Source organism: Canis lupus, chromosome 17, assembly GCF_011100685.1.
Source record: "Canis lupus familiaris isolate Mischka breed German Shepherd chromosome 17, alternate assembly UU_Cfam_GSD_1.0, whole genome shotgun sequence".
NCBI classification, from domain to species: Eukaryota; Metazoa; Chordata; class Mammalia; order Carnivora; family Canidae; genus Canis; species Canis lupus.
The window spans coordinates 57,972,082-57,999,454 of NC_049238.1; the positions used below are offsets into that span (position 1 = coordinate 57,972,082).

Consider the following 27,373-nt stretch of genomic DNA (forward strand, 5'->3'; position numbering starts at 1 on the left):
GCCCTTCCCATGAACCACGTCTTCATCCCTTTAACCCTCACTGGGGCTCTGAGGCACCCCATCCTTCTTACTGAGGAGGAAACAAAGGCTCAGGAGAAGTAAACGATCCTTGAAGGCCTCCCCCTTCCGGGCGTGCTGCAGCCAGGTCGGAACACACCTGTTCTCCGAACGCGCTGCGGACGCGCTGCAGCCCGACTGCGGGGGCTTCCCACGGACCCTTTGCTCGGTCACAGCACGGAGGCCAGAGGGGTGCTTCACAGCCGCCAGTGTCCATCAGCTGCCCCAGGCCAGCCTTCTCGGTCCACACGGGAGTCTCGAAAACAGATGCCATTCGGCCCAAGCCAGGGAGGGATCACCCCCTGCTAGTGGGGGAAACCGTTTCCTTAACAGGTGAAGCCCTTAGGCTCAGGGAGTGCCATTCTGTCACGTCTCAGGAAAATCATCGACGAAGAGTCGAGGAATATACTGTCCCCCCGTACTGAGCTGGCTTTGTGAACTAGGCAACTACTCCCATGCTTGACCCCTTAACGCACTTCTCCCCTCAGGAATCCTTCCAAACCTCGGATACCACCCTCAGCTGAAATCACTCCTCTGGACTCCACCGAATTCGCACACACCCCCACACCCCGCGGCCTCTGTGTGCTGTCCCTCCCACCGAATGGGGACCGCTGTGCCAAAGGTCTGGGTTTTACCCTCCTCTTGGGCACATCACCCGCCCTGGTCCGGGTCACGCAGTGCGCTGCATGTTTGCTGGTATGTTTGTTAATGTGCATGTATATCCCCAGATGGGAGGGATCGGACATACCGAGTGGACTTCCTGTGAAAATGCCTTGACTAATCTGAGAGACGGACAGGAGAGGGATCCCTCTTCTGAGCACACAGCCAGGCGGGCACTTTGCCCACCCCCACCTCCCTCCACACCACCTGCCCTCCCTGCTGCCCAAAACTCGGCCCACGGCTCCCCTCTGGTGGCTCCTCGGGGTAATAACAGAGACGCACAGGGAGATTGGGCGTAGGCTCTTTATTGGCCGCTTATCACTTCTCTGTAGGGGTCAGCCAGGGTCTGCAGAGTAAGCAGTGTCAGCTGAGGAATGTGGACCTCCTCTCTCTGGATCCCAGTGGCCAGGTTTCTTCCGAAAGGCCCCCCAGAGCTTAGAAGAGGAACTGGAAAGCCTCGGTCACATGTTGCTTCCACGCTTCCAGGCTGGGCAGCAGGGAGGAGATGCCCATGACGTGCCAGGTCTCCCCATCTGACACCACCGAGGTCTGGTAGGACAGCAGCTGCACGCCTGCCTCTGCCAGGAGGCCTGGGAAGTAGACGGGAAAACCGCTGATTGGCACAAGGCAGGGGGGGAAGGAGAAAAAGAGGCTGGGAATGGGGTCGGAACCCGTGGACCTCTGTGATCAAAGTTGCAGTGGACGGTGATGGGGTCAGAAACAAAGCGCTAAGAGATGGAAGAACAGGGCATCTGCCCAGCTTCCCTCACTACTCAGAGACCCTTTAGGAATCCCCTGACCATCACGCAAGGTAGGGAAGGAATGAGCCAGCCACAAATTGCGAGAGCAATCTCCTGCCATGCCGGTCATCAGATTTATCCAGACCAAGAGCAAAGGAGAGAAACAGGGGAAAGTTCCTTTGGTCAGTTGGCAAGGATGGTGAAATTAGGCCTTTTGAGGTCTGTGGACACAACCGCCAAGCCCGGAAGTGCTCCAAAACTCCCAGTGGGCCGGTGCCAGGGTCCTGAGGCAGGTTCAAGATGCCCCCAGCTGCTGGAGCACCCGCCCCAACATGCTTTGTTGCAGTCAGGCTGGCCCCCAGGGCCTGCGGTCAGAAGAAAGAAACCTGCACCCAAAGGCCCGGAGTTCCGAGACGCAGCCCTGCAGGCAGGTGCACGCTGTGTGCTGACCGCGGTGAGCAGGCCGGCTAATAGGGACTCTGGGGCTCTAACTCTGCCGCGGGCCCTGACACAGGAGAGAAGGCGCTTGCCCTCTGAGCTCTGCATCCATTTCCCAAATGTTCTGGAAACGGGCAGGACAGATCTTCTGTATGGTACAGAAATGTGCTGAGGGAGGGGGTGGGACTAAAGGAAGCAAAGGTCCAGGAAGCCCCATCCCTGGAGAGGACCCCCCCCCCCCCGCCACACACACACACACACACACACACGCACACACACACACACAGCTTCAAGGACCCGGGAAGCCCTCCGAGACCCCTCCTCACCAATCATGGTGGGCAGCATCTCAGGAGGAGACGGCTGAGCCCGGGACAGGAGCAGGGGCAGGCCCCTGCGCAGAGGCACTTCCGGTCTGAAGACAGCTCCGTTGAGCGCGTGCAGCACAGGTGTCGAGCCCTGCACCCAGCCCGCCGCCTGGTAGGGGGCACCTGCCAGGGCCACGGTCAGCAGGCATTCCCCACAGCCCTGCTCCCCGGGCACAGCGGGGTTGTGGGAGGTGGTTACCTGCAGGGAGAAGGCGAGGACGCAGTTAGGCCTCCCAGCTGCATGGCCTCTCCCCTCCGCGGCCCGAACACCGCTTTGCGGAGCGCCAGCCTGGCGGACACGCTCAGCCACTGGGGCTGCAGGAGAGGGCCCAGGGCTCTGCCCGGGACAGCCAACGCCCGCCCTCAGGGGGCAGGAGGGATCTGCGGGTCCAGGTGCAGGTGCGAGCTGGGGAGGAGGAGGAAGGGGCAGCCCGGCCCCTCCGGCTCTCCGCTCCCGGGCAGGTCAGTGGCCCAGTGCGGCGGGGAGCAGGGGGGGAGCCCCGGGAGCTCCGCTGCCCACTGCTCCTGCCAGCTGCCCCCGGCTCAGACGCAGGCTGGGATCTCACAAGGGAAGCAGAGGGGAAGGCACCAAAGGGGAGGCGCGGGGCTGCGGGCGCTCAGCAGCTATGCGGAGCTTCCAGAACTGGCGAGCTGATCGAGAACCTGGGTGCCGGGGCCGAAGGAGCACGGGATGGAGCCCGAGGCGAGCGTGCTGGGCGACCTCCAGCGCGGCCGGTACAGCCCGGCTCCGGCTCCTCGTGTCCCTCAGCTGTGCAATGGGGGCGCCGCGGCCCCTGCCGTGCACAGGGCACGCCTACACAAAGCACCTGCAGGAGTATTTAGTTCACTCCTAGCAACGCTCCGAGGAAGGCAGTACTCCCGCTGCACGACGGGGAGGTTCGGCTGCCCGGCCGGCGGCCGGTGTCAACAGCGGGACCTGCCCGGGCTCCCACTCCAGGAGCAGGGGCGAGCAGGCTCTGCAAAGGGAGGGACAGGGGGGCGGGGCGGACAGGAAAGGAGCGTTCCGGGGGCCACGCACACTGAGCCCGGCCTCTTGCACCAGCAGCTTGGCGTTCACCAAGTTCACATCCGCCTGACTGGCAGTGTCCTTTAGGAGGCCGACAATGACTGCAGGGCTTAGGCAGTTGCCGGCGTTCTTCAGGGGCGTCCCTGGGGACAGAGAACCTACAATAAGGTTGCTGTTTGTTGAGCAGCACAGGAGCGGGCAGGGCGCTGACACCCAGCCTTGGGTCAGGGACTCCTCACTGCCCGGGGCCCAAGCCCCAGCCTGCGGGCCAAGTTCCGCTTCCCTCTGGAAGGCACCCAGTTCCCTGCCTTGCTTCCTCTGGGGATCCCGCAGCTCTGACCTCCCCTATTTCTAGCAGCGCCCAGGTCTAACCACCCCCAAGCTCTTCCCACGTGAGCAGATGCTCAACGGGCCACGAGGAGGACCAGCCTCTGCGGGTGTAGGAACTAGAGCCCTGCGCAGTCTCTCAACTACATCTGCCTACGCTGGGCCCACTGGGAAAGTGGCCGGAGCCTGCAGTCGCAAAGGGAGACTGAGGCCACTCTCTTTGCTCCCACCCCCAGCTGAGCAATGCTCCGGGGACCATCAGCTCGCCTCAGGACCCACCTTACCTTACCGTGTCACGGGGCACACCCTGTCCCACCACCCTATCTGGCACACCCGCCCCGACTCTCACTTTACATGTGAAGAACCCAGGTTCAGACAAAGGGAAATCTCACAGCGACAGGGTCAAACCCAGAATCAAGATCCTGTCCCTTAAGCTGGGACTCCCTCCCCCAATCCTACTGCCTCTCCCATGAAACTGTATCTCATGGAGGTTTCTCTTGCATGCAGAACACGTGCATCTTAAGAATACTATACAATCGTGACTTGTGAAAATCACACATATTTCTTAGTATTTTCTGGACCGTCCCCTCTGTCCCCATTGGGTAGCGAGTGAGCCCTATGCAGACAGAACAGGGGACTTGGCGTCACAAGAGCTATGTCCAGTCCTTTCCCAGCCCCTCGCTGTCTGAGACGTGCTACAGACACAACCTCTTCCCTCCCTCTGCAGTGTCCCCAACTCACCCTGTGTTACCACCTGGATGGTCCCTTTGGGGGATCCAGCCCAGGCTTGCATCAGCGTCCCCAGAGCTTCTGCGAGACCAATCCAAGGCTTGGTGTGTGGAGAGAAGGCACTGGTAAGGGCCTGGGCATTCACCTGCACAGAACGGGGAAGCAGAGCTGAGGTCAGCACGAGGCAGGGCAGGGCTCCTGAGCACAGCTCCACAGTGGGGAGCAGAAGGCACAGGGCTGTCCTGGTTTCGGGTGCCTGGGGTGGGGAGCGTGGAGACCACTTCCATTAGCCACCACAAGACTTGTGCCTTCAGCTTGGGAGAGCTGTAGAGCCAGAAAAGAGCACAAAATTGCCAGAAGGGAGAAAAAGGCATTTCTCTACACCCTACCCCCACAAACTGTGCCCACCTCACCCCTTACACAGGAGACCGGTTGTTCCTGAGATGATGGGTCTGGACACCACAATAGGAAGGTGGTCTTTGACTTAAGATGTGTGGGGAGTCACGGATCACTGGGACCTAGAGGGGTAGGTCGCTCCAAGACACCTTCCCTTTTACTTTACACCTCAATTAAAAAACAAAGTGGGGGCGCCTGGGTGGCTCAGGCGGTTAAGGGACTGTCTTCTGCTCAGGTCATGATCTCGGAGTCCTGGGGATTGAGCCCTACATCAGCTTCCTACTCAGCCGGGAGTCTGCTTCTCTCTCTCTCCCGCCCTCTGCACTTTCTCAGCACTGGTTCTCTCTCTCTGTCAAATAAATAAATAAAAGCTTAGGAAAAGAAGAAAATGAGTGTTTACACGGTCATTAATCACTTTGACCAAATATCACAATTTGCAAAGCTGGTTTCACATATTTTTAATTAATTAATTATTCATTCATGAGAGACACAGACACTGGCAAAGACACAGACAGTGGGAGAAACAGGCTCCTCGCAGGCAGCCTGATGCGGGACTCAATCCCGGACCAGATTACACCCTGAGCTAAAGGCTGAAGCTCAACCACTGAGCCACCCAGGTGTCACTGGATTCACATACTCTTTTTTTTTTTTAAGATTGATTGATTGAATGATTGATTTATAATAGACACACATAGAGAGAGAGAAGCAGAGACATAGGCAGAGGGAGAAGCAGGCTCCATGCCGGGAGCCCGACGGGAGACTCGATCCCGGGGCTCCAGGATCGCGCCCTGGGCCAAAGGCAGGCGCTAAACCACTGAGCCACCCAGGGATCCCCTGGATTCACATACTCTTCATGATCCTATCACTCTTCAAAGCTTGGCCCATGTGGAGTCAACCAGGAGGCCTGCCAGGCAGCTAAAGGAGACAAAAGCCACATTTCCTCCTAAAGCTGTAAGTCTAGGGTAGGGTCTGAACAGCGGGACCGTCCCAACAGGGGCTTGATAACAAAGCCAGCTTGTCCCGGGTCACAATTTCTATTCTATTTTGTGGTTCAAGATGGTCTGGCTCTGAATGAAGCATTGGGCACTTTTGTGAGTCAAACTGTAAAGAGAACCAAGGAGTCTAAGAAGGATTTAATTCGAAACCTGGGGTGTGATATAAATCAAACAGGCTGCTGGTGTTGGAAATGGCCAAGGAGGCAGGCAGCCTGGCTTGGGGCTCCTGTGGTAGGGCTCCTCTGCTCCTCTCCAGCAGGATACAGAAAGGACCAGCGTGGACCAGGAGGTGGGACGAAGGAAGGCCAGTGCTGGCAGCAGAGAGGAAGGGCCATGGGCCAGTGGGCTGGGCTGAGCCTGCAGCCGCTGGAGGCAAGTGTCCTCCGGGCAGCACCTGTGGACTTGGGGATGCTCACGGCAGGTCTGGAGAACCAACAGGAGGGCTCTAAGAGGCAGGCGCCATTGAGCACCAACCCGACCCTAATGTGAGTCTGTGTCTAACGTTACAACCAAACTGGGGGAAGATGCAGAGAAGAATTAGGGAGGGACTTCCCATGTGACACAACTGTCTTTCTTTCTAAAAGCCTACTGGAGGACAACCTGTCACGTTGGGTGGAGACTTAAATCTGCCCCAGTTGAAGGCCTTTGACCAAGAGAGTTTACTTCTGGTATAAGATGGGAACAGTCTATGGTTCCATTTGATGGAGCCGGTGGTAAGGAGCCCCCTTCACGAAAAGGCCTGGACCGCCACCACCACCTACGGACTCCATGGTAACCCCTGAGGGCTGCAACAGTGAGGGCAGAGGCCTGCCCGGCAAAGGGCTGCAGAGGGACAGGTGCAGCCCTGACTGGCTGGCAATGGCCTCGGTCCCAGCACGGCACCTGGGGAGAGCTGCTCAGAGGAGAGATGTGCAGAGGGAGTGAGAAAGTGTCCCCCACACTGAGGAGCCGCGAGATGCAGAAGGGAGAGGCACAGGTGGACGGGCCACGTGTTGTGGTTGAGCGCCGTCCTGTGGGTCCTTCAGGGGAGTAGCTGGCTCCCCTCCTCTCTCGGGGTGTAGCAGGCAGGGTGGCCCGGCGAGCTGGGCTATCACGCCAGGCCTGGCAGGCTGAACAAAGCACCCTGTGTCTTTCCTGCTACTGCTCTGTCCTCAGCAATGAAAGTCCCCACGCCGAGGGTCAGCCAGGAAGGTCAAGGACCAGCCCCGGCCCCCACCCGCCATCCCCACGGCGTCCAGCATCGCCCAGGCCACGCTCCTCCATTCTCAAAGCATGTGGAGAACAAAGGAGCCTTTCTCTGGAGCCCGGGCCCTGGGAAGAGCCACAATCTCTGCACCAAGGCTACAATACGGCAGGGCCGAGCCGCCTCCCTGCAACCAGGCTGCAACTAGGAAAGCTCGGGACGGGGGCTCCCGCCGCCCCACCCAGAAGCCTGGCTCCAGAGGAGGCCTTATCTTCTACCCCCAGGGCCGAATCTGGTCAACACACCACTGCCCGCCAGAGCTGTCACCATGCCCCAAACCGGACACCACCCGCCCTCCCGGGCCTCGGCTCCTCCCTCCGACCTCCCGGCCCCAGGCCCACTTGGCCATACTTACGACGCCTGCCAGAGATTTCCCCTTCACCATGTCCACAAACTGGATGGCGATCTCTTCCCCGCAGCGGCTCTGGGCCTCCTTGGTGCTGGCGCCCAGGTGGGGGCAGCTGATGACGCGCTCATGCTCCACCAAGGCTCGGTCCCGTGGCGGCTCCTGCCGAGAGAGAGACACCTCTCGGTCGCCTGCCCAGGGAGGCTGGAGGAGAGGCGTGGGGCCGAGGATGCCTTCTACTCTGGTTCTGCTAGAAGGTTCTACGCCTTCTGTCTCTGGTTTCAACAGCCGGGTTCCTCGTCAACACCTCTCTACAGCAGAGTGGACAGGGCTAAGGACGGGATGCACATCTCGGCTCCCCCGCTTAGACCTATGTGCCTTTGGAGAAATCTCCACCTCTCTGAGCCTCGGTTTCTCCATCTATAAAATGGGTGAATACTACCCAGAACCAAACACTGTCGTGCAGACTGCACCCCAGTAATACAGGAGGTGCTCAGCCAGTGAAGCTACTGTTTGTTACTGGTTTTTGCCTCGAGCTCCCCCTCGCTCCTGAATCCTTGCAGCACTTCCAGGCCCTCTGCACAGCTGTCCCATCCTGGCTCTCACCACGACAGGTGGTCCACCTGGGCACCTCTGCCCACCCCCTCTGCTCACTGAGCACAATGTATTGCCCCTGGGAATGTCACTCAGGCCTCTTGTCTGGCCACCTGGGCCTGGGAGTGCTGTGCACTTGGTAGCATGTGCCACGAGAAGGCCAGAGACAGGCAGGGGAAGGTGCTGATCGGGAACGTCAGTACAAAGAGGGCCAGGCGCACGTCTGCCTTCCAGAAGCTTACCATCTAGTTGTGAAAGATGACCAGGAGTATAAACCCTGCGTGCTCAGGACAGGGAATACACAGTGAGGGCAACACAGTGCTCAGAGAGGGCCGGGGACGAGCCAGGGCCCCACCGCAGATATCCAGCAACCCTCCAGTGCCTAAGCCAAAATCCCTGCTCTTTGCCCTGGATCTGTGATGCTGGAGTCCACCTGGAAATGCACTGTCCGTCATTCCTCTGGTGTAAGGTGGGGGGGTGGCTCGGGCGAGCAACGACGGGGTCTCTGGCTCCGACAGAGAGACTGGGGGAGAGCAGCCCCCAGGGCACAGGGGACCCCTTCTGGCCATTCGCCTCAGGCTGTCCTCCCTCCCCAGAAGACACGAAGGAAAGGAAAGCCAACAGACACTGGGCAGAATGTCTTTTTGGCAACGGGATTCATTTCATCAGAGACCTCGGTCAATAATTAAGAGACCTTAAACCCGGCCCCAAATGCTCTCTCTCTGCCGCAAACCCTCAGCCTCAGAACGGATGTGCCGCGCGGTCCTCCCTGCAGTCATCAACAGGACAGCAGCGCAGGGAGCCCGGGACCAGGAACTGGGTCCTATTTAAAATCTGAGTTTTGCAAAGACCACCCGGCGGCCTGTGCACTGCACTCCGGAGGGCTCCCCAAACCACAAAGGCGTTATTCTCGGCAACATAATTCCTCCTGAGTGCCGTGGAGGCCTCCTTAAGGCAAAGACCTTCTTCGTGCACACTGGGCTTTCTCGGCCCTGGGCCCCTTGTCACCGCTCCTCTCCTCCACCAGGCACTCACCTCTGTAAACACGTCCAGCGCGGCACCAGCACACTGGCCAGAGCGCAGGGCCCGGAGCAGGGCCCCCTCGTCCACGATCCCTCCCCGAGCGCAGTTCACCACGCGCACCCCCTTCTTGCACTGGGCAAAGGTGCTGTCGTTCAGCAGGCCTGCAAGGAGGGAAGGGCTTTCCTGCGGCACCGCTGCCCGGGACCCCAGCACCAGTGCCAGCAGCCCTCCCTGCCTCGTACCAGCTCCTTCCCCACACGCCGACAGCCTCTCTGGTCTCACCTCTCCCTTCTCACAGGCTCGGGGGCAAAGGCCCTGTTGTGGATTTAGACCGAACTCAGTCTAGAAACATCCTAGAGTCCCGGAGATCCTAGTGTTTTGAGTAAGTCCCGGAACCGGAAAGGCCAGCAGCGGCCCCAGCAAACACCATGGGGTCACGGGTGGTACGTGTCGAGCCATGCATTTCCAGCTAGCTCATCCCTCCTCCGTGGGATGCAGGATCAGCTAGCAGAGCATCACTCCATGCTCGAGGGCCCTAGTCCACATGCCTGCGGAGGCCCAGGCTGAGGGCCCACCCTTCTCTGGTCTGTGGCTTCCGTGGCCGACCCACAGGCAGGGACGCACATACCTGTGGTGGAGGGCAGCAGAGGTGTGTGCACAGTGATAAAGTCACAGAGAGGCCAGATCTCCTCCAGGGGCAGCTGCTGGACACCAAAGGAGGCCGAGACCTCTGGCGCAATGATGGGGTCGTACCCTACGGTCTGGTCAGAAACGAGAGAGAGACGAGCAAATGTCACTGTTCCTTACTAGTACTGGTATCATTATGATGGAGGCCATTTATCGGGCATTTACCAAGTACTACTGCTAAGTCTGTCCAAATACGGTAATACAACAAGGGTTGATACTATTCTACTTTAGAGCTGAACAAAGTGGGGCTCTCTATTTAGGAGGGGCTGGCCCAGAGTGTGAAGGGAGTTTGTTTACCTCCGAGCTCTTAACCATGAACAGATGCAAGAACAGCGTGTGTGTGCGTGTGTGCACATGTGCGTGTGTGAGGTTGGATAAGGGGGAGCTCAGAACCTTTAGCAAACAGGGAACCCAGGAGAGGCAGGACAGCCACGTGGGGAGCAGAGACACACTACACTAGCAGGGTATAACCAGGCGAGAGAGGACAGGTTGGCCACAGCCGAGGACCCTCAGGGCCAGAGAACAGGCAGGGGCCCTGACTCTTGCACAGACTGAGAAAGAAGTAGGTTGGGGCAGCGGTGCAGAGCAGGGCAGGCAAGGAGACCAAGACCGGTCGCTGGGGAGGAGTGCTGACCCGCCAGCGGGCAAGGTTTGGTCCCATCCTGAAGTGCCCTTTCAGAAGGCTCCAAATGCATCTAGTCTCGGAAGGCATAACTGGGTGACTCACCACACAGAGGCCTCAATGCTCAGGACGGATCCTTTCAACAGGGCAGGAGTGACAGGGAATAGGGAGCAAGGATCAGGAGGAGAAAAAAGGAGGCACCAAGGCACCATAGAAGGCACAGGTCCCAGAAAGAACCTTCCTCTGGGCAGATTCCTGCCTGCCCCGATTTACCAACGAGGAAACTAAGGCAGAGAGGTGAAATGATTCAACCAAGGTCGCATGGTTGGCAGATGGTCGAGTGTGGATAAGAAGAATGTCTGGATTTGGAAGCCTGCACCCCTGGTGCCCACCCTTCTAGGTGGGGTGAGGTCAGGGGGCTCACAGCCCCACCTGAGCAACCGGGTAGAGTCGATGGAAACATGTCCTGTATCAGAACAGTGTCGGGCACCAGTCACACATGTCCTCAGCAAGGGCAAGCCTCTAAAGGTGATCAAGCCAGCACCAGCAGCTGGGATTCGAAGAATCCACAACCACCAGGACGCAGCCACCTCTTGACACAGCAGAGACATAATCCACTTTCTGTCTGGTCACCGGGGAGGCCTGCCGCGGCTCCCTCCTTCGGCTTGGCCGGGGCCGCAGCACCCACTGGGGGAAAGAGGCGTAGGAGCCTTAACAATCTCAAAGGCATCCGTGTCCTCAAGAAGGCAGGACGCAGCTGCAGGAGCCAAGGGACGGACGCTGACCCAGGAGACCTGGACCTGGGTCCTCAGTACGAAGTGAAGGAGCTGGGTGGATGATTTCAAAGTCATCGCCTGCTCCAACACTCAGTCATTCAATATTCCTTGAAAAGACAGTTCTCTTAACCCTGAAATGTTAGGGGCGAACCCCAGAATGTTCAGAGGCGGCCTGGCACTGAACAAAAGGTAACAAGCAGAACAGAAGGCCTAATACTGGAAACCGTCATCATGTCTGTGTGGTGGAACTCATTTTTGTTCTCCTTTATGCTTTCCTGTGCTTTGTAATGCTTCCCCTGCTCATCATGAATTTCCTTGTGGGAAACAGAAAAGTCATCTCGAAAATACTGGCAAAGAGGATTCCTGTGTAACCAATTCCGCCCTTGCAGAGAAGAGACTGACATGGTCGTGAATGAGGAACAAGTTTCAGATCACAGTTTTCATCAACAGCCTGTGGAGGAAGCAAAGCCAAGGGGGAGATTTTGGGGGAGAGGCTGTAGGATTGAAAGCTCACAACCCCCAGCCCCAGTGGTCATTCCCCCCTCAGCTGTAACCTACTCGTTTCCGGGGGAACAAGCAGCGTCCAGGGGAGGAGAGAGGATCCCTTACAAGTGCTCTTTGTCTGCCAGCTCAGGGCTGCCTGGAACAAGGGCCCTGTTCATCTATAATCCAGATGTACTTCGTTCACGTGAGCGGGGGAGGACGGGGACCGCCAGCAGAGGTCACAGAGCTGACCCCGATGGAGGCGAGCTCCCGCCACTCTGGGGCTTGGGGCTCTCGGGAGTCCAGAAGCAGCACGGAGCGCTGGGAGGAAGGGTCCCGTGGGCGGAGCCGGGCCTAGTGCTGGGGGCCTGCACCCTGTGCTGGGTGCCTGCAGCTGGTGGGGAGCAGACGGGGAAGGAGGGGACCCGCATCCTCCACAGCGGTCAGCAGGGTCTGACTCAGCTGTCTTTCTCTTGTTCGGCTGCAGACAACTGCAGGGTAGAATTCGGCTGAGAAAACGGTTTTCAGTTTTCACTCGGGAGACCCAGGGCAGATGGCAGCTGAACACGGCTAGGAGCTGGGATTCCTACACCAAGAGACCACATTGCAGGGAGTCGAAAGAGTATATGGTTGGGCCCAGGGGAACAATGTCTGAGTAGGGTCCTAACGCACCCTGGAACGGGTCAGATGTCCCGATACTCACACGTTGCAGCACTTCCAGGTATGTACCCTCTGAAGACTACCCTACGGAGGAGCCTGAGGGAGAGCCACCAAGGGGTTCTCCACCTGAATCCCAGCCTCAGGACAGGCTCCTAACGCTGGGGAGCAGGGGAACCCCAGCTTTTCAAGTGGCGCTACAGAGCCACGTCCTAGCTGGTGTCATAAAAGACAGCCTTGTGAGGATGACTACACCTCCCCTGGGCCTCTGGCTTAACAGTGGATGCCTGAGAGCAAGGAGGCTTTCACGGTGAAGGGGTTCCAGGAAAGGAGCCTAATCATCACATCCTCCTACTGCCTCACAGCTAATTCTTCGGGCTGAAGATGAGAACTCTCTTCCCTTCACACAATGACATCTTACTCAGAAACCCACTATAAAAAACGATCAGAGCTGCAGAGGTGAAGGCCCAGAGCCCTACCACTTACTCTCTCTCTCTAGGGTCCCATCCCCATGTCCCTAAGGTACCTTCCCAGAACTTGGGGCTCTGGGAAGAATGTAAAAAAATCAGTACTCTGGCGCAGTAGGAATTCCAGTTACCAGACTGAGCTAGGAGCATCCTGAGGAGATTTCATCCCGAGGAAGGTCGAGCACAGTGACAGAGCAGAGACCGTCTAACTCACCTGGATCAGGCATGAAGACAGTGGTGGGGATGCAAGACAAAGCGTACTAGATCGGAAGTCAGGAGACCTGGAGCTCAAGCTGGACTCCACCATTTACCAGTCCTATTATCTCAAACATACCATATAACCTTCCTGGGCCTCAGTTTCCTTGTCTGTAAACCTGGAATAAGAATATTGACCCTGCAGGGGTCACTGCAAGCACAGTCTCTGACACAGTAGACCTCAGTAAACATTAGCTGGGCCTGAGAGAATTGGTGACATCTGGTGCCTCAGGTTCAATGTCCATCCCTCTGGGATAACTTCAGATTCATCACAACACGGGCCACCAAGAAACCGTTAGGAGATCCTGGCCTGTTCCTCACAGCAAACCTTGGTAAGAGTGCAAGGCTCAGTTGCTGGCTGGCTTGGCCTGCTAACACTCTAGCGGGCATGCTGGCATGAATGAGTTGTGTCTCCAGAGTGTACAACATAACATGTTCAGCAAATGGGTTGAGAAAAAGCTCCAGGCAGAAAGAACACCATGGAGCATCAGACTCAGATGACTCCGACAACCAGCAGGCTGCAGATGGCCAGAATGATTCTGACACCCACATCTGTGCCATGTGGCTCAGAGCAAGTCAGGTAGCTCAGGTGGCACGTGAAGATTCCTCTCCAGGCCTGTCTGGTTGGGATGGGGGCCTAGGTGGGCTTTCTCTCCCCAACACACAGCGCCCCCGCCAGGTGCTGTGGGAAGCCAGGTGGCTGAGCTCCCTAGCAGAGCTAAGGTCTAGGATCCCCGCTTCCCTGAGGGAGCAGATAGTGACAAAGAAGGGACGGGAAAGGAAAGGGGGCAGTCCCTACCCAACGTCTGAGCACAAGAGGGACTCTGTTGATTGCTCCTGTGACACAAAGGGGTCAACTCTTAAATCACGATGTTCTGGAAGGGTTGGATGTTAGTTACCCAGCCTAATTAGTGACTAACAGCCTAGGGGACAGATTTTAGCCCAGGGGACATCCCAGGACCAGGGAAGGAAGGGGTGATCAAAATATCTTCACGTGCTTTGCAGCACTGCCCGAGCCACCCAACCAGAACTACTCAGGGTGCCCTATGCCTTCTGGTCCCACTCTGTCTTAATTACAGTGTGCCCACGAGTTACTGTAACAAACCACAGTCCTTAATAATTTTACTCTATTTCCTATGATCACACAAAACTCTCCCTGCTAAAGACCATTCCGCAGATAAAGAAACTCGTAGCCCATGGGCAATGGGTGCTCAGAGCTATGACAGCTTTAAAGGCCATCTGCTTCTACCTCTCTGCCCATGCTCACACCTCGTCCTCACATACTGGCCAGGTGCTTAGCCAGTCTCATGTTGAGTATCTGCAGTACTGGGAGACTAACTCTCTCATTCCATTTGGGGCCAGCTCTGGCTAGAGCTCTGTCCCCCATGGCTTGTACCTACTGGTCCTCCTGAGATCCACTCCTTGGGGAGCATGACTCTTCTATAGAAGAGCTAGTCAATGGCCTCCCAAGTCATGACGGGGCTGTGACCCCAGTGCCTCCAATCCTTCCTTAGGAAGTACAGACCATAAGGAATGTCACCGTCCCTGTGCTGGAAGTCATACTTCTTTTAATGCTACCAAAAGTCACATTACCTTTTCTATTAGCCATGCCACTGTGAACCACACTGCGTTTCTGTCAACCCAAGGTCCCCTCCCCTAGAAAAGGGTTTTAACAACACCTCTACATCCAAATGTGTTTGGTTGCTTTGGGGGCCCATATAGAGGGTCCTGGTAGGTATCTTAGCCCAACTTCTTATTAGGATGCCCAACCTTGCTAGCCTTCTCACATCATTTAAGATATGATTCCACAGTCTTAAGAATTAATCACCTCCCCCTGCTTCCTATCACCCAGACTGCTGATGAGAAGGATGGGTAAGGCATAGCCCTGCATCATCCTGTACCATCTCCCTTCAGACTGAGACGGAGCTATCCTTCAACCCGTTAGTAAGCTTTCGCACCAAGATTACAGTCTTCATCTTAACCCCAAGGGTGTCAGGGAAGATCTCACCAATGTCTCACTAAGTCCACATTTCCAAACAATCTACACATCTGTCCTTGAGGAAGAAGCCAAATAAAAGCAATTCGTCCACACAACAGAACCCCATGGAAGAGTTTACAAATAGGGTAAATTTATTTATTCCAAGATCTACGTTTTACCACCATGTACAGTATTGTATTTTCTATAGGCATAGACTCCCCCCCACACACACACACACACAATGAGAAAGAACTCTATGTGTTCCACATAAATGCACAGAAAAAAGTCCGAGATGATACACAGCAAACTGATGTTACCTCACAGGTGACTGGGAGCAGACCAGGATTGGGGTGGTAAACAAGGAGATGAGGATCTATATTTTAATTTTTGTGAAAATCCCTTCACCTATTACATGACTAAAATACAATTTTAAATCATCCAGGTATAAGACCCCTAAGTATGTCCATGACGATCGGTTTAATATTGGCTTCTAAAGGGAGAACAAGGCCAATTTAAAACAACTTGTGCTTAGTGAACACTGAGCATGGTTTCCTGACTGGATGCTGATAAACTCTTTCACAGCCTGTTTTAGAATCTTCCCTCCTTGTGCTTTCGAAAATCTTGCTTCCCCAACTGTTCAAACACCAACTGAGGAGCTTTGGATGATGCAGGTCCATAATCTGTCTGCCCCGAGGCAAAATTCATCTGGGCCTAGGTATCAGTTAGGAAACTCAGTCAAAGTGAGCCCTGAGCGTGAACAAAGGCCACTTGGGCCACTGCAAAATGACCGGGGCTGCTGGCAAGGGCAGGGGGCGGGTGACCGTTTCAAGGTGTGTTTCAGCGGTTTATAAAGATCATGTCCCAGAAGCAGGATAACCTACAGGGACCGGCCAGAGATATCCAGACAGAAGAACCCCCGAGGGGAGCAGTGACGTGCTGCAACATACAAAAGCACGCAAACCCTCAAAGTCACGCTGGGAATTCGGGCGTGTCGTGTGAGGTATGCCTGGACACACAGAATGACATTCATGAACAGGTTCTAGACGTTTCTGATCAAACACATGTCTGAGGGGTGTCAGCCACTTCCACTGAGATGCTCAGAATCCATATCCCTCCAAGCCTCTCGGGAGCAGCCTGGCAGCAGCTGAGTAGCTGAGCACAGAAGCTTACTGATCACGTCCCTCACTCAGCAAACGAGGTGGGGCTTTTTGTCTGGGTAAGTCACTCCCCCAAAGTCTCAAGTCCTTGATAATGAAGGCTCCTGAGCAAGCAGAGTCCAGTGAGCTGTGGCGCTGTGGGGAAGGGGAGGGAACTTAACAGAGGAGCAGCTGGGCCAAACAGCCTGTCCCCAAGTCTCTGTGTCATCAATGAGGCGCTCACCTGTCTGAGTATGGCACTCCGAGTTTTACTTAACCCCCGGCCCCTGATTTTACAGGATCAGAATTCCAGGTGAGCTAAGCCTTTACTTTAATCCCTCACAGAAGAGGAAGAGAAAGCTCTCCTTGCAGCACAGGGCACCTGGCCAGCCCTGCACAGGAGGGACTGGCTTTGGTTTGTTCTCATGATCAGTGGATCCTGCTGGGCCACAGGCCCCTCTCCGGGATCTAGAGAAACGTGCGGAGGCTTAGGAAGATGTCTGGCTGATGTAAATAAGTGTGTGGGGAATAAGGACAGGAGGGAGAGGAAGATGTTCCGCGTGGTGTAATGGGATGCCCTCCTGTTTACCTTCCATTGCTGGAGGCCTCAGCAAAAATTCACAAACTCCTGATATCAATATAAAAATTAAGGGTTAACCCGTAGGGTTCCCTTTAACTCTATGAAGCTGGGGGGACAAAGAAAACGGGAGGAAGAAGGAAAGAGAAGGGAAATGCCAGAGCAGCTCCATGTAAAGTTTTCTAGAAATGATCTGATTGTCAAAACTGTTTTTTTTTTTTTTTTTTATGTTTAACGAAAGCCTTCCTGGCGGCAGTTTGAATATATCATCCCCCCACGGCAGAGAGGGCACGAGGAGTGAACAAGGAGATGTCTGCTAGCACACCTAGCCACCCTGTCACCCGCCCCTACAGGTCCCCTCCCATGGCTCTGGGGCCACCGCTCTGCAAGGTCTCCTGGCTTGGCCTCAGGGTGTGGCACTGCTCTCGATGACAGCCTTCCCTTGACCAGAAGAACCACTGAGTTCCCAGAATAGGGTAAAGCAGGGTCCTGGAGGGAAACAGGGGTCAGGGAGAATTGCTGAGAAATGCGTGAGGTGCTCCAGCCACCACGGGATTAACATCGTGTCACGGCATTTGCACAATCATCTTGCCGTGTCTTCTGACTGTGGAGTGGAGCCAGAAGGTGGATGGATAACGGCCCTGCTATAAGGCTACAGATGTGCTCCTGTTTTTCGGAATTATCACAGGCAACAGACACAGCAAAACAAAGAGCCCTTGCGGCAGCAGAGGCGAAGCAGCACAGGATACGAGCCCCTCTGTTCCGCTGGGACTCAAGAGCGGAGGGACCTCCACCAAGGATGCCCGGACTCTGAGGTCAGGCCAACATCCCTGCCCTCCCCGGCTACACCGCCTACTTCGGTAGAGGCTCTGAAGGAGGGTCAGCCCCTCCTAGGAAAAAGCCTTTACCTTTTCTTAAGCAAACCTGCCTCTCTCAAAACTGCTACAGGGAGCCCCACACCAAAGGGCCTCACCGACCTCTTACCTTCATCCCAAAGGACTGCATTCGAGTGGCCACCTCTCTCCCAATTCTGCCCAGGCCAAGAATTCCCAGGATCTTCCCATTTAGCTCTGTTCCCATGAACTGCAACCAAACAAGCAAGAGGCAACGCGGCCAGAGTAAGCCCCGGGAGTGAGGCCTCGGGCGCCGAGCTGGGCGGGACGAGGCAGGACTGGCCGCTCACCTTCTTCCTTTCCCACTTGCCGTCCTTCATGGAAGCTGTCGCCTGGGGGATGTGCCTGCAAGGACAGACAGGTTCAGTGGGCCGACATGGGAGGTGATGTGAGGTCTGCACAGCCACCCTCTCTGTCAGTCAGTCATTCCCAGGGCGAACCAGGCTCAGGCTGGTCTAGAGCTCGGGTACAGAGACCCGGAGCAGAGCAGAGGAAAACCTGTCAGGCACACCTGATGTGGGAGCCCCGGGATTTCTGTTCCCAGCTGGGAGTCTGAGAGTCAGTCAACTGCTGAGTGACAAGCATGTAGAAAGCAAGCACCAGTCCTCCACGGTTCACAGGGATAACAAAATGGGGGTGTTGAGGGGCTCTGAGAACATCCAGTGCTCCAGAAGTTCACGGATTTTCATTTTCCTCTTTCATCCAAGCCCGCAACCTGCACTGTCCACCGTATCAGCAGACAGCTGGGTATTTCCCTTCCTCGAGAGTTCCTGAAACCCCAGCAGTCTCAGGCTGCACTGGAATGGGGGGAGGGGATGCTATAGTCCATACCACCCCTTCTCCAAACCACCCCCAGCCCAGCCTCTCTCCTCTGATTGGTTAACACGGCGGGGGGGGTCTGAGTCTCCACGTGTTTCTGGAAGGGACAGAGGCAGTTAGGGCAGAGTCAGAGGTGAGAGGACAAGATTACGTCACGTGGGATGTGGTCACCCAGGCTTCTCTGGAAGAGAATCCGGGAGACAGGAAACAATGTTTAAAATGTTTAAGGAGTCCATGCTCTACTTTAGACACTCCATGAGACATGCTTGGAGATGCTTTAGCGCATGTAACGCTCACAACAACTGCGTGGAGACAACTGGGGACTCAACATCTTGCAGGACATCACCCCATCGGAAGTAGTTGAATGGACTCAAAGAACATTCCCAGCAGTGAGCCTCCTCGGTATTTAAATGCGGTCTTTCCTGCAGGCCACAAAACTCAGAGTGGGGTGTGTGTGTGTGTGTGTGTGTGCGCGCGCGCGTGTAAGAGGGAGAGACTCCAACATAATGTCCCTGTAGCTCCATCGCGGATTTCTTATAAAAAAGCATTCTCTCATGTCTACACATCGCCAGGACATGCTTCCATCTGCGAGTCCAGCTGACGGGGGATCTGTGCTCCTGGGATCTCGTGGGCAAACTCCCAAAGCCTCAGTAACAAGCCTCCTGGGGAAGAAGCTCCGTCACCGGATGGTAGGCTGCTCTGGTCCATCATCCTCAGTAGAGGGTCCTCGTTTCAGGAATGTCGCAAGGACAATGACTTGCCTTGAGGAAGTGCCCCCTTCTCAGCAAGGCTAGCCCGCTCACCTGCCCCTGACCAAGTGAGACAGAGCCCACCCGGCTCCTCTCAGGTCTGGCTCACGTCCTGCTCTTGGCCCTCCTGGCCCCACGGTGCCATCTAAGAGAGCTGCATGTGGCACTGTGGGGCACGGGATAGCAGGCCGCTCAGGGATCCTCTCCAGGCACTTTGGGGTCCCCACCGGGCCAGTTTGGGGAGGACCATGGTGTAGGGGAGGGGCATCCCAAGAACTGAATGGTAGCCATCCTGACTTAGAGAAAGAGAAGGTAAGGTGGGAGAGATGACTTCAAAGCAGGTTGCATTCTCCTCTTTCTTTCTGTGTCATTGTTCTGTTCCTAGACCTCAGGAGCCCCTGCTGTGAGTTCAAAGTCCCCCACTGTGAGGCCCATGCAGGCCCCCTCTCCACCCACATTGCTCAATGCTCTCAACCTTCTGTCCAGAACTCCCACTCTGCTGTTGCTGCCCTGCTGGAAAAGCAGTCTGAGCAGACACACCAGAAGGTGTGGGAGACTCCATTCCTCCTCAATAGGGTGCTTGTTTGTTAGTTTTGATGCATCTTTGATGAGTGAGGTCATTGGGTGAGAGGTTGGAAATGGGCCGCTGTCTTGAAATCATTCCACTTTATCTACTCTCTTAAACAAAGCTGGTCCCGCAATAGGAGAAAATGATTTCTGGCTCCCAAGCCTTCCCTTCCACCTCCAGAAAACCAATGAGAGAATTAAATAGATAGAAAGCTGACAGATCAGTCCCTAACTCAAAACCAAAACCAAAACCAGCACTGAATTTAATAGCACAAGTGAAACCAGGGCATCGGGCTTCTCTGGGAGAAACACGTCCAGCCCAGATGTTGTGGGAGATCCAGACAGCCAGCTCCCGGACCCCGTCCTGGCTGGGTCCCTTCTGCTGTGCACGCTGCCCATGCTCTTTGCTTTCTCCAGTCTCCTCTCCTCTCTTCACTGGCCAGTGAGTAGCAGTGAAGACTTAAGAGCTCAGGTAGAAATCTTGGGGAGCATCAGAACAAAGGTCAGCTCCTCCAGACCCTGCCCCAGCAGGAGGGAGAACAGGTCTCCAGAGGGGAAAACAGTAATTTCTTGGCCCCAGAAGCTTCAGGCCTGAGTAGAGAGAGAAAGAGCCCTGGCTGCCAGGGTCCCCTGGTTTAAGCATCCCAGGCTGTGTGAAGGGACCTAGTGAACTCCCTGCCCTGTCCACTGGCCCCTCGCCCTCCCCACTGGCCACACAGGTGCCTGAATTGCCTACTCGACAGCAGGGCTCAATGCCATCATTTTCTACCCAATACAGTAAGGCTCATGTACACTCTGTGCCACAGCCGGTGGTTCTTAGGCTGTGCCCTCTACTCAAGAGCCCCACACCCCCAGAGTTCCTGCTGGAAGAGCAAGACACTTCCCCACTTGAGTCCCCTTGTGTTAAGAATCCACAGGTTGGCACAGGGATCCCAGAGCAGTTCTTACTCCATCCTATCACAATAAAGATCTGAAAGGTTAGTGACAGAGGTAAGCCCGGGGTCAGAACAGTCAGTGAGGGACACAGCCCAGTGGGGGGAATCCAGAGAGCGCTTCCTTGATGAACTAATACTCGAGCTTAATCTTGAAGAACAAGAGTTATCTGGATAAAGATGATGGGGAAGACTTCAGTTGAAAGTTATGTATTGATAATTCAACATTGGTTCATTGATTGTGACCAATGCACCATACTAACGTATGATGTGAATAATACGGAAGACTGGGTATGACATATGTGGGACCTTCTATCTTTACGACTTTTCTTTATATCTAAAACTCCTAAAATAAAAAATTAGTTAAAAAATCCCTATGCCAAATTTCATCCCATACCAATGAAATCAGAATTTCTGGGGTGCAAGTCAGGCATTAGGAGTGTTTTAAGATCCAAGATGTTATCAATGTGCAGAAAAGTCTGGGACCTCTGGGGTATGAGAAGTCTCTGAGGCATGGAGGTTGCTACACTTTGGCATTAATTCACTCAATAATGTTCTGAACTAAATAAAATGTTGCGTGTTGCCTCTGTTTTATAACCTGTGTGAAGTTGTATTTTTAATAACGAGTGTAATAAAGTACTAGAACGACTCGGAAAAGAAATGATGATGGAGAAGGATATTCCAGGGAGCAGAAAACCATATTTGTGAGGCTTGGAGGTGCAAGAAGCCGGAGGATGGCATGGACACAGGAAATGACCAAGGAGGAGAGGAAGATGGCACATAATCATTTTCTCGGTGAGCCTGCTCCCAGGTAAGGAGCAGCCATGCCGAACGCCCCCCCCTCCACTCATTTGTGAGAAGCTGTCTGACCTTTGTGTGCCAGGACCACTGTATTGAATGTCCCATAAAGACGGGTGGCCTCGAAAATTCTCGGCTGTCTGCACAGTGTCAGGCTGAAGCGTTTCTACCCTTCTTCAGGGCACGTTATTTGGGGAGTCGTAATCATGGACACAGAAGAGGCTGCCTCTGCTGAGAAGATGGACTTACCTGGCCAGGCACATGATCATCCCGCAGGTGAGCTCTGCAGCACTCAGGCTGTTCCCATTGGGGGTGCTAAAGATGGAAGAGGAGAGGGGATGTCAGTGCGTCCAGAGCCCATCTTCCCACTCCTGTCCCAAGAGAAGGCCGTGAGTGAAGTGTGCTCAGGCTCCTGCCCCCTCTGCTCACCTGCTCTTAAGTCCAACCCCCAACCCGCAGGCCTCCAACCTGGCCTCTCCGATGGACACCTGCCCTAAACCCAGGGGAGGGAAACCCCCTTGCCCTGGCTGCATGTTTCACATGGAGGGACTTCAGGTAGAGCAACACACTTGGCCTCCTACCCACACTCCCTTCTCCCAAGGCAGAGAAGTGTCTCATTCGATGGGGAGATATGTGGGTGGCTCAGCATTTCTCTTCCCTCTTGTTTCAGGATCTACCTGCCCACCGAAACCACAGATTCCCGCTACTCTATGCCATTGATCTTACTGAGGCTGTGCAGAAGATGCGTGAGCCAGCCCGTCACATCACGTCAGCCCACTGCCTACACACCTTCACCTAGTTGCCCAGCCCAGCCTCTATCAGTGACAAAGCTAGGATTTTTATCTTCACCTGTTTGACTTCTCCTATTTCTCAACAAGTTCCAAGTGAGAACGCTTCCTCACACCTTAATGCACAGGGCCATGTTGACGAGGGCCATGCTGACTCTGCCCATTTCACAGAAAGGAGAATACAGCTGAAATCCATGAATCTATTTTTCTTTTTTCAAAGGCTCTCTCACTCTTTTTTTTTTTTTTTTTTTGGTTTTTGAACTGTTTATTAACACACATGTTTACCTTTTTTTGTCCTTTTTTGGATCTATTCATTTCTGGAAATGAAAGTTACAAGGAGGAAAAGGCAAGAGATCTTATCCCCCCAAAAAAAGTCAAGAGTAAAGGATTCTCAGAGTTTGTCTTTCTACCGAGCTTCCTTGCCTAACCCCTGCGAACAGGCTTGTACTAGGATGTAGGAAGGGGTGCAGGGCTGAGGGCTCTGCCTCTGTGTCCAGGGGAAGAATGTAGGACGGGTTACCATTTAAACATTTCTTCGGTTGATGTTGAACCTCAGTCAGATGACCGATCAGTTCACCCATTGCTCTGTAAGAGGAGAGAAGGGAGGGGAAATTTTTGGGGACGCTGAATTTCTGAGAGAAGGGAGAAGGCCTTGAGGACGAAGAAGTGTGGCACAATGACCTGGCCACATCATCTAAGGGCCAGCCGGGAGCCAGGAATGTGTGGCCCAGCCATGGCATGCAGTCACAACCTCTGCCTCTGAGTTTCTGCAAAAACAGCCCTCACCCTTCCCTTCTTGGCCCTGGAGTGTGAAAGAGAAACTGCGACCCTGGCTGCTGAAGGACGAGGGCAGTGAGGAAAGGAAAGGATGTAGAGCCGCTCAACTAGCAAAGGCTTTGCATCTGCACAGGGCAGAAAGCAAAGCAGAGCCTAGGAAAACCCTGCTCCAGACACAGCAGCGGAGGGGGAGGAGTATCCCTGGAACAGGGGATGCAGATGGATTCACTAACAAACATTCTTCTAATTCCCCAACCAGGCTGCAGCGCAGATGTCTGTGGGGTGGGTTTGTCCAGTGACTTGAGATCACAAGGACAGCCTCCTCCTCAAAACCTGGGGAACCAGGACGCTGTGAGCGAGACCCGACTGTCCGGACTCCGCCTGGACCAGGCATCCTCGTGGGAGCCCTTCTTACTCTGACCCGGTCTTCACTAACCCAAGTGTCCCCCTCCCCACTCGTGGTGAGCCTCTACACCCACCCCGGGGGCTTCGCGACTTACTTCATGACCAGAATGCCCTTCCTGGTTGCAGCCTCCAGGTCCACATTGTCCACGCCTGTGCCAGCCCTGCCCACCACCTGGAGCTTCTCTGCTGCGTTGATGACGTCAGCAGTCACCTTGGTGGCCGAACGGACGATGAGGCCTTCACAGTCCTGGGGCAGAAGACACTCTTGTCCACAGCCGGTCTTCAAGACCGCCTTGCACCCATTCTGCCAGAGTGGGAGTCCCTGCATGCCGGCCGACTTCGGATGTATTTGTGCAGAGAAAAGAAGCAGACAGCATATGCATCCGAAAGGGTCTGCCATCAGGCAGGCCTGGGGTCAAATCCAAGCTGCATCCCCCATGAGCTAGGATTCTGAGGTTTGGCTGCCTTGAGTGTGTGAGGAGGAAGTGAGAAGTGATAGAGAGAGCAACGGACATGCGCTCTGGCCCTCCTCAGAGGCCATCACCTCCTCCACTGGGCCCCAAGAATCTGGCCTCCTCAAGCGCTTTCTCCAAGGCCACCAGCACCCTCCCCAAACCTTAGGAATCTGCCTCCCACAGGGGTGGCTGCAGGCTCTCCCGCAGTCCACCCACCTCGTGCTTGCAGGCCCCAGGACAAGCACAGAAACGGCACTACCAGACTTCCACAGGCACAGCCTTCGCCATGGAGGGATCTCCCTCAGGATTGTTACCCTGTGGTCTCTCCACACTTTTCCCACAAGGGTGGTGTCCCTCAGACCAGCTTTCTTTGAAGCCAGGAAGTCTGAAGAGTCTCCAGTCAGACCAGTGCAGATGTTCATTCAGAGCTCACCTGACCCAGGTAGGGCATCTGCCTTTGGAGACTCCCCTTCAACAGACCCTGGTCCCACAACCTACATGGCCAGCGCCCACCAGCCTTCAAGGTCGCTTAACACCCTCCACTACCCCACTTCATTCAATTGCATCACCGATCGAGATATTCAACCAGCACCTATTGATCGCGTCTACTGGCAGCCTATGTCTGTGACCTCACAACCCTGCACTCCTGGGTACCACCCCCTACTCCGGTCAAAGGTCATCCCTCCAAGACTCCACTCCAAGATGCCTGCTCCTCTACTCTGTTACGCAAACTGGAGGCCTTTGCAAATCCTCCCCCTTCCACAGTGCAGTGTGCTGTGACTACAACTTTCTTTTCTCCAAGGCTCTGCAGTCCATTTTGGCAAATCTCAAAACTGCCTCCATTCTGCTGTCTATTGCTCTCTGCAGCTGCCTTACAGCTGGAAAAAGGCCACGGTTCTGCTGGATTTATGGCTGTTCTAAGCAAACTATGCTAACTCAGCAGTGGAAAGCCATTCACGTTTCTCAAGTTCAAACATGCCTCCTTTCCCAAGGAGGACAGGCTTGGCCTTGAGGGTAATTCTAGCATGGCTGGTGCCTCTGACATAAATCATAAGGAAAGTCCAATTCTCCAGGTCATTGCTGCTCAGCTAGAGAATGCAGGGAGGTGTCGGTTGGCACAATATGTGAGAACCTGATTTAGGAAATGTCTATTTAACTTTTGCAAATTAAATCCTACTGCAAAAGGCCAAGAACTTGCTAACTTTTTTTCAAATGTTTATTTATTTATTTTTGAGAGAGAGAGAGAGAGTGCACTTAAGTGGGAGGAAAGGCATAGGGAGAGAGAATCCTCAAGCTGACTCCCTGCTGAGCACAGAGGCTGACTGGGCCCTCAGTCCCAGAACCCTGAGATCAGGACCTGAGCCAAAATCAAGAGTCAGACCCTCAACTGAATGAGCCACCCAGGTGCACCGGAACTTACTTTCAAAAGATGGACTCTTGCATGGAGAAGTTTCCCATTCTTTATCCTTTTTAAAATTCTGAGCCAAAATAATAAATGTGCTCAGTAAGTTAAGTGCATTATTAACATGTAGCTTATTGGCTATTTTTTTGCTATTCAATAAAACAAAGAAAAATGTATGTATCACATATAGCAAGGGTATTATTTCATGAAACTTTACTGTGTGTATTGTACACATATGTATGTATATACCGAGTTATGATGTATAATGAATTTCTTCTCTTCTCGTGGGTCGTGGTCAGAGTTTAAAAACCACGGATACATGGTAAGATTTAAAGGTTCCTGCGTATTAGGTTTATGTAAGATGTCAGATCTGCTGACGGAAGAGGAGTCCCGGTCTAAGAGTTTGTGAGTTCTGAACACGATGCTTTACTCTTCTAAGCCAGGGTTTTCTAAACTTTTTGAATAAGACTTATGGTAAGAAATATATGGGGACACCTGGGTGACTCAGTCGTGGAGTGTCTGCCTTTCACTCAGGTCATGATCACAGGATCCTCGGATGGAGTTCTGCCCATGTCTTCTCCCTCTGCCTATGTCTCTGCCTCTCCCTGTGTCTCTCATGAATAAAGAAATAAAATCTTTTTTTTTTTTTTAAGAAAGCACGAAACATACGTTTAGGTTGTGATTTTATACTCACAAACTACACAGACAGCACAACTGCCCATATAATTGAAACAAATTTCCCGACACACTACTGATTGCCTATCTGCCTTGCTCCCTGATATTTCTTATTCTGGTTTTTAAAATGCTAATCATGACCCATTAAACCCACTTCGCTCCCCAATACTGTACTGTGACTTGTGTGGAGTCTGAAAAGCACCATTCTCAGGGGTAATTGTACTTCCCGACCATGGAGTCAGTGAGAGCAAACTGTGCCTGCCCAGATACCAAGGAGTGGGAAGAGAGGCCGGGCCTGGGCAGGCAACGAGCTCCAACTTCTGTCAATATGAAAGATTTAATGGGAGAGGGCAGGGGCCACCACTCAGACACCTCCCCACCCAGAATAAGAAGACATAGTGTGGACACGAGGCCTCTCCAGGTTGAGCAACTGGTATTCTGACGTGAACGTTTTACAAAGACAGACAGGAAGGCTGGGGGTTCCCAAACTGCCCAACGAGGCCGCCAGCCAGTAGCCAACAAACCCCCTCTCCTGCCAGGAGATTTCAGTGCCTTTAATATATCCTCCAAATTGCCGCTCCAGATCCCAGCAATCCAGCCAACTTCCCAACTTCTCGGAACCCCTCCACTAGAGGAGAGGCCCCAGTTCCTCTCAATTCTGCCTTTAACACCCACCCCCCGTCCCTCTCTCAAAATCCTAGACATGAGGATTTCTAATTTGCACAAGAAAGCTGCAAAGCCCCAAGTGAGGCCACTCATCCCACCCTGTTGCTCTGGTGGAGGGAGGGTCAGAAGCTGGTCTAAAAGCCACTGCACTGCCTTCTCGCCATTGCCCTGAGCCAAGGCCACTGATAGCACCCATACAAAAGAGGAGGTGACAAGTGTGAGGTGCCTGCCTCCCATCCAGTCCTACCGTGTTCCAGGATCAGATCCCAAGCCCCTGTCCCCCACCCCATTCAGGCTAAGCACCCGCCTTGTTCCACTTTTGCAGGGGAGGTGAAGGGGGAGGCTAGGCTGGGGGGTCTCACTTGGGGCTTTGTCTGTACTGTGTCATCTGGTCAACCCTGGAGCGCTGGCCAGGCCCCCTGACGGTCCACAAGCCTCTTGAAGGCAGGGCAGGGTCAGCCGCTCCTCCAAGTACAGGACAGTACAGGGTTACTCTCTAAGTCACCAGATACAGCACCGGCGGGGTGCGGTGGGGTGGGAGGAGGGCAGCCTCGTGGAGAAACACAGCGGCAGGTGCCAGGGCAGACAAGGGAGCGCAGTGGGTTTCCAGCACCGTGTGGTTCCAGCACAGCTAAAGCGACTGCAGCCGCCTCTGCGGTTTTTCAGTCAAGGGCCCCTCCAGGGAGAAAATGGAACAGGTGCATGTGCGCTGGGGCCGCGGGGTCGTGGGAGCTGGAAGGTGGGGTGCTGGGTGCAGGAGCAGAGCCAAGAGGTCACGCAAGAAACGTCCGAAGGCTGCACGAGGCAGCCACCCCCACGGCCCCTTACAGACACGCAGGGAAAGATCCGAAGTAGATTGCGCCAACTTT

The 27,373-nt window shown here is 54.6% G+C and overlaps 1 protein-coding gene across 2 annotated transcripts; it reads right to left on the reverse strand.

Moving 5' to 3' along the window:
• Positions 1 to 1,006: 1,006 nt before the first annotated feature.
• On the reverse strand, positions 1,007 to 24,227 carry LOC119877177 (D-3-phosphoglycerate dehydrogenase-like). Of its 2 annotated transcripts, XM_038561956.1 has the most exons (12): positions 24,195 to 24,227; positions 23,402 to 23,553; positions 21,586 to 21,651; positions 17,762 to 17,816; positions 17,563 to 17,661; positions 9,569 to 9,701; positions 8,953 to 9,101; positions 7,333 to 7,485; positions 4,356 to 4,488; positions 3,300 to 3,430; positions 2,222 to 2,459; positions 1,007 to 1,307 (listed from the first exon to the last, which is right to left on the reverse strand). In XM_038561956.1, exons 1-12 carry the CDS (start codon positions 24,210 to 24,212, stop codon positions 1,153 to 1,155), a joined length of 1,482 nt encoding a protein of 493 aa, XP_038417884.1. In that variant the 5' UTR covers positions 24,213 to 24,227; the 3' UTR covers positions 1,007 to 1,152. The 2 variants fall into 2 exon arrangements, with proteins under 2 accessions (XP_038417884.1, XP_038417883.1); XM_038561955.1 differs by lacking the exon at positions 24,195 to 24,227 and having other exon boundaries at positions 23,402 to 23,834.
• Between the last annotated feature and the right edge of the window lie 3,146 nt (positions 24,228 to 27,373).

Bases quoted from the DNA above. Each gene is read 5' to 3' on its own strand.
- LOC119877177 (XM_038561955.1), bottom strand. From the start codon at position 23,706: ATGGCAGACCCTTTCGGATGCATATGCTGTCTGCTTCTTTTCTCTGCA. The intron at 21,652-23,401 runs GTAAGTCGCGAA...TTCCATCTTTAG, and splicing joins AAGGGCATTCTGGTCATGAA to CACCCCCAATGGGAACAGCC. The intron at 4,489-7,332 runs GTAAGTATGGCC...CGTTCTGTGCAG, and splicing joins GGAAATCTCTGGCAGGCGTC to GTGAATGCCCAGGCCCTTAC.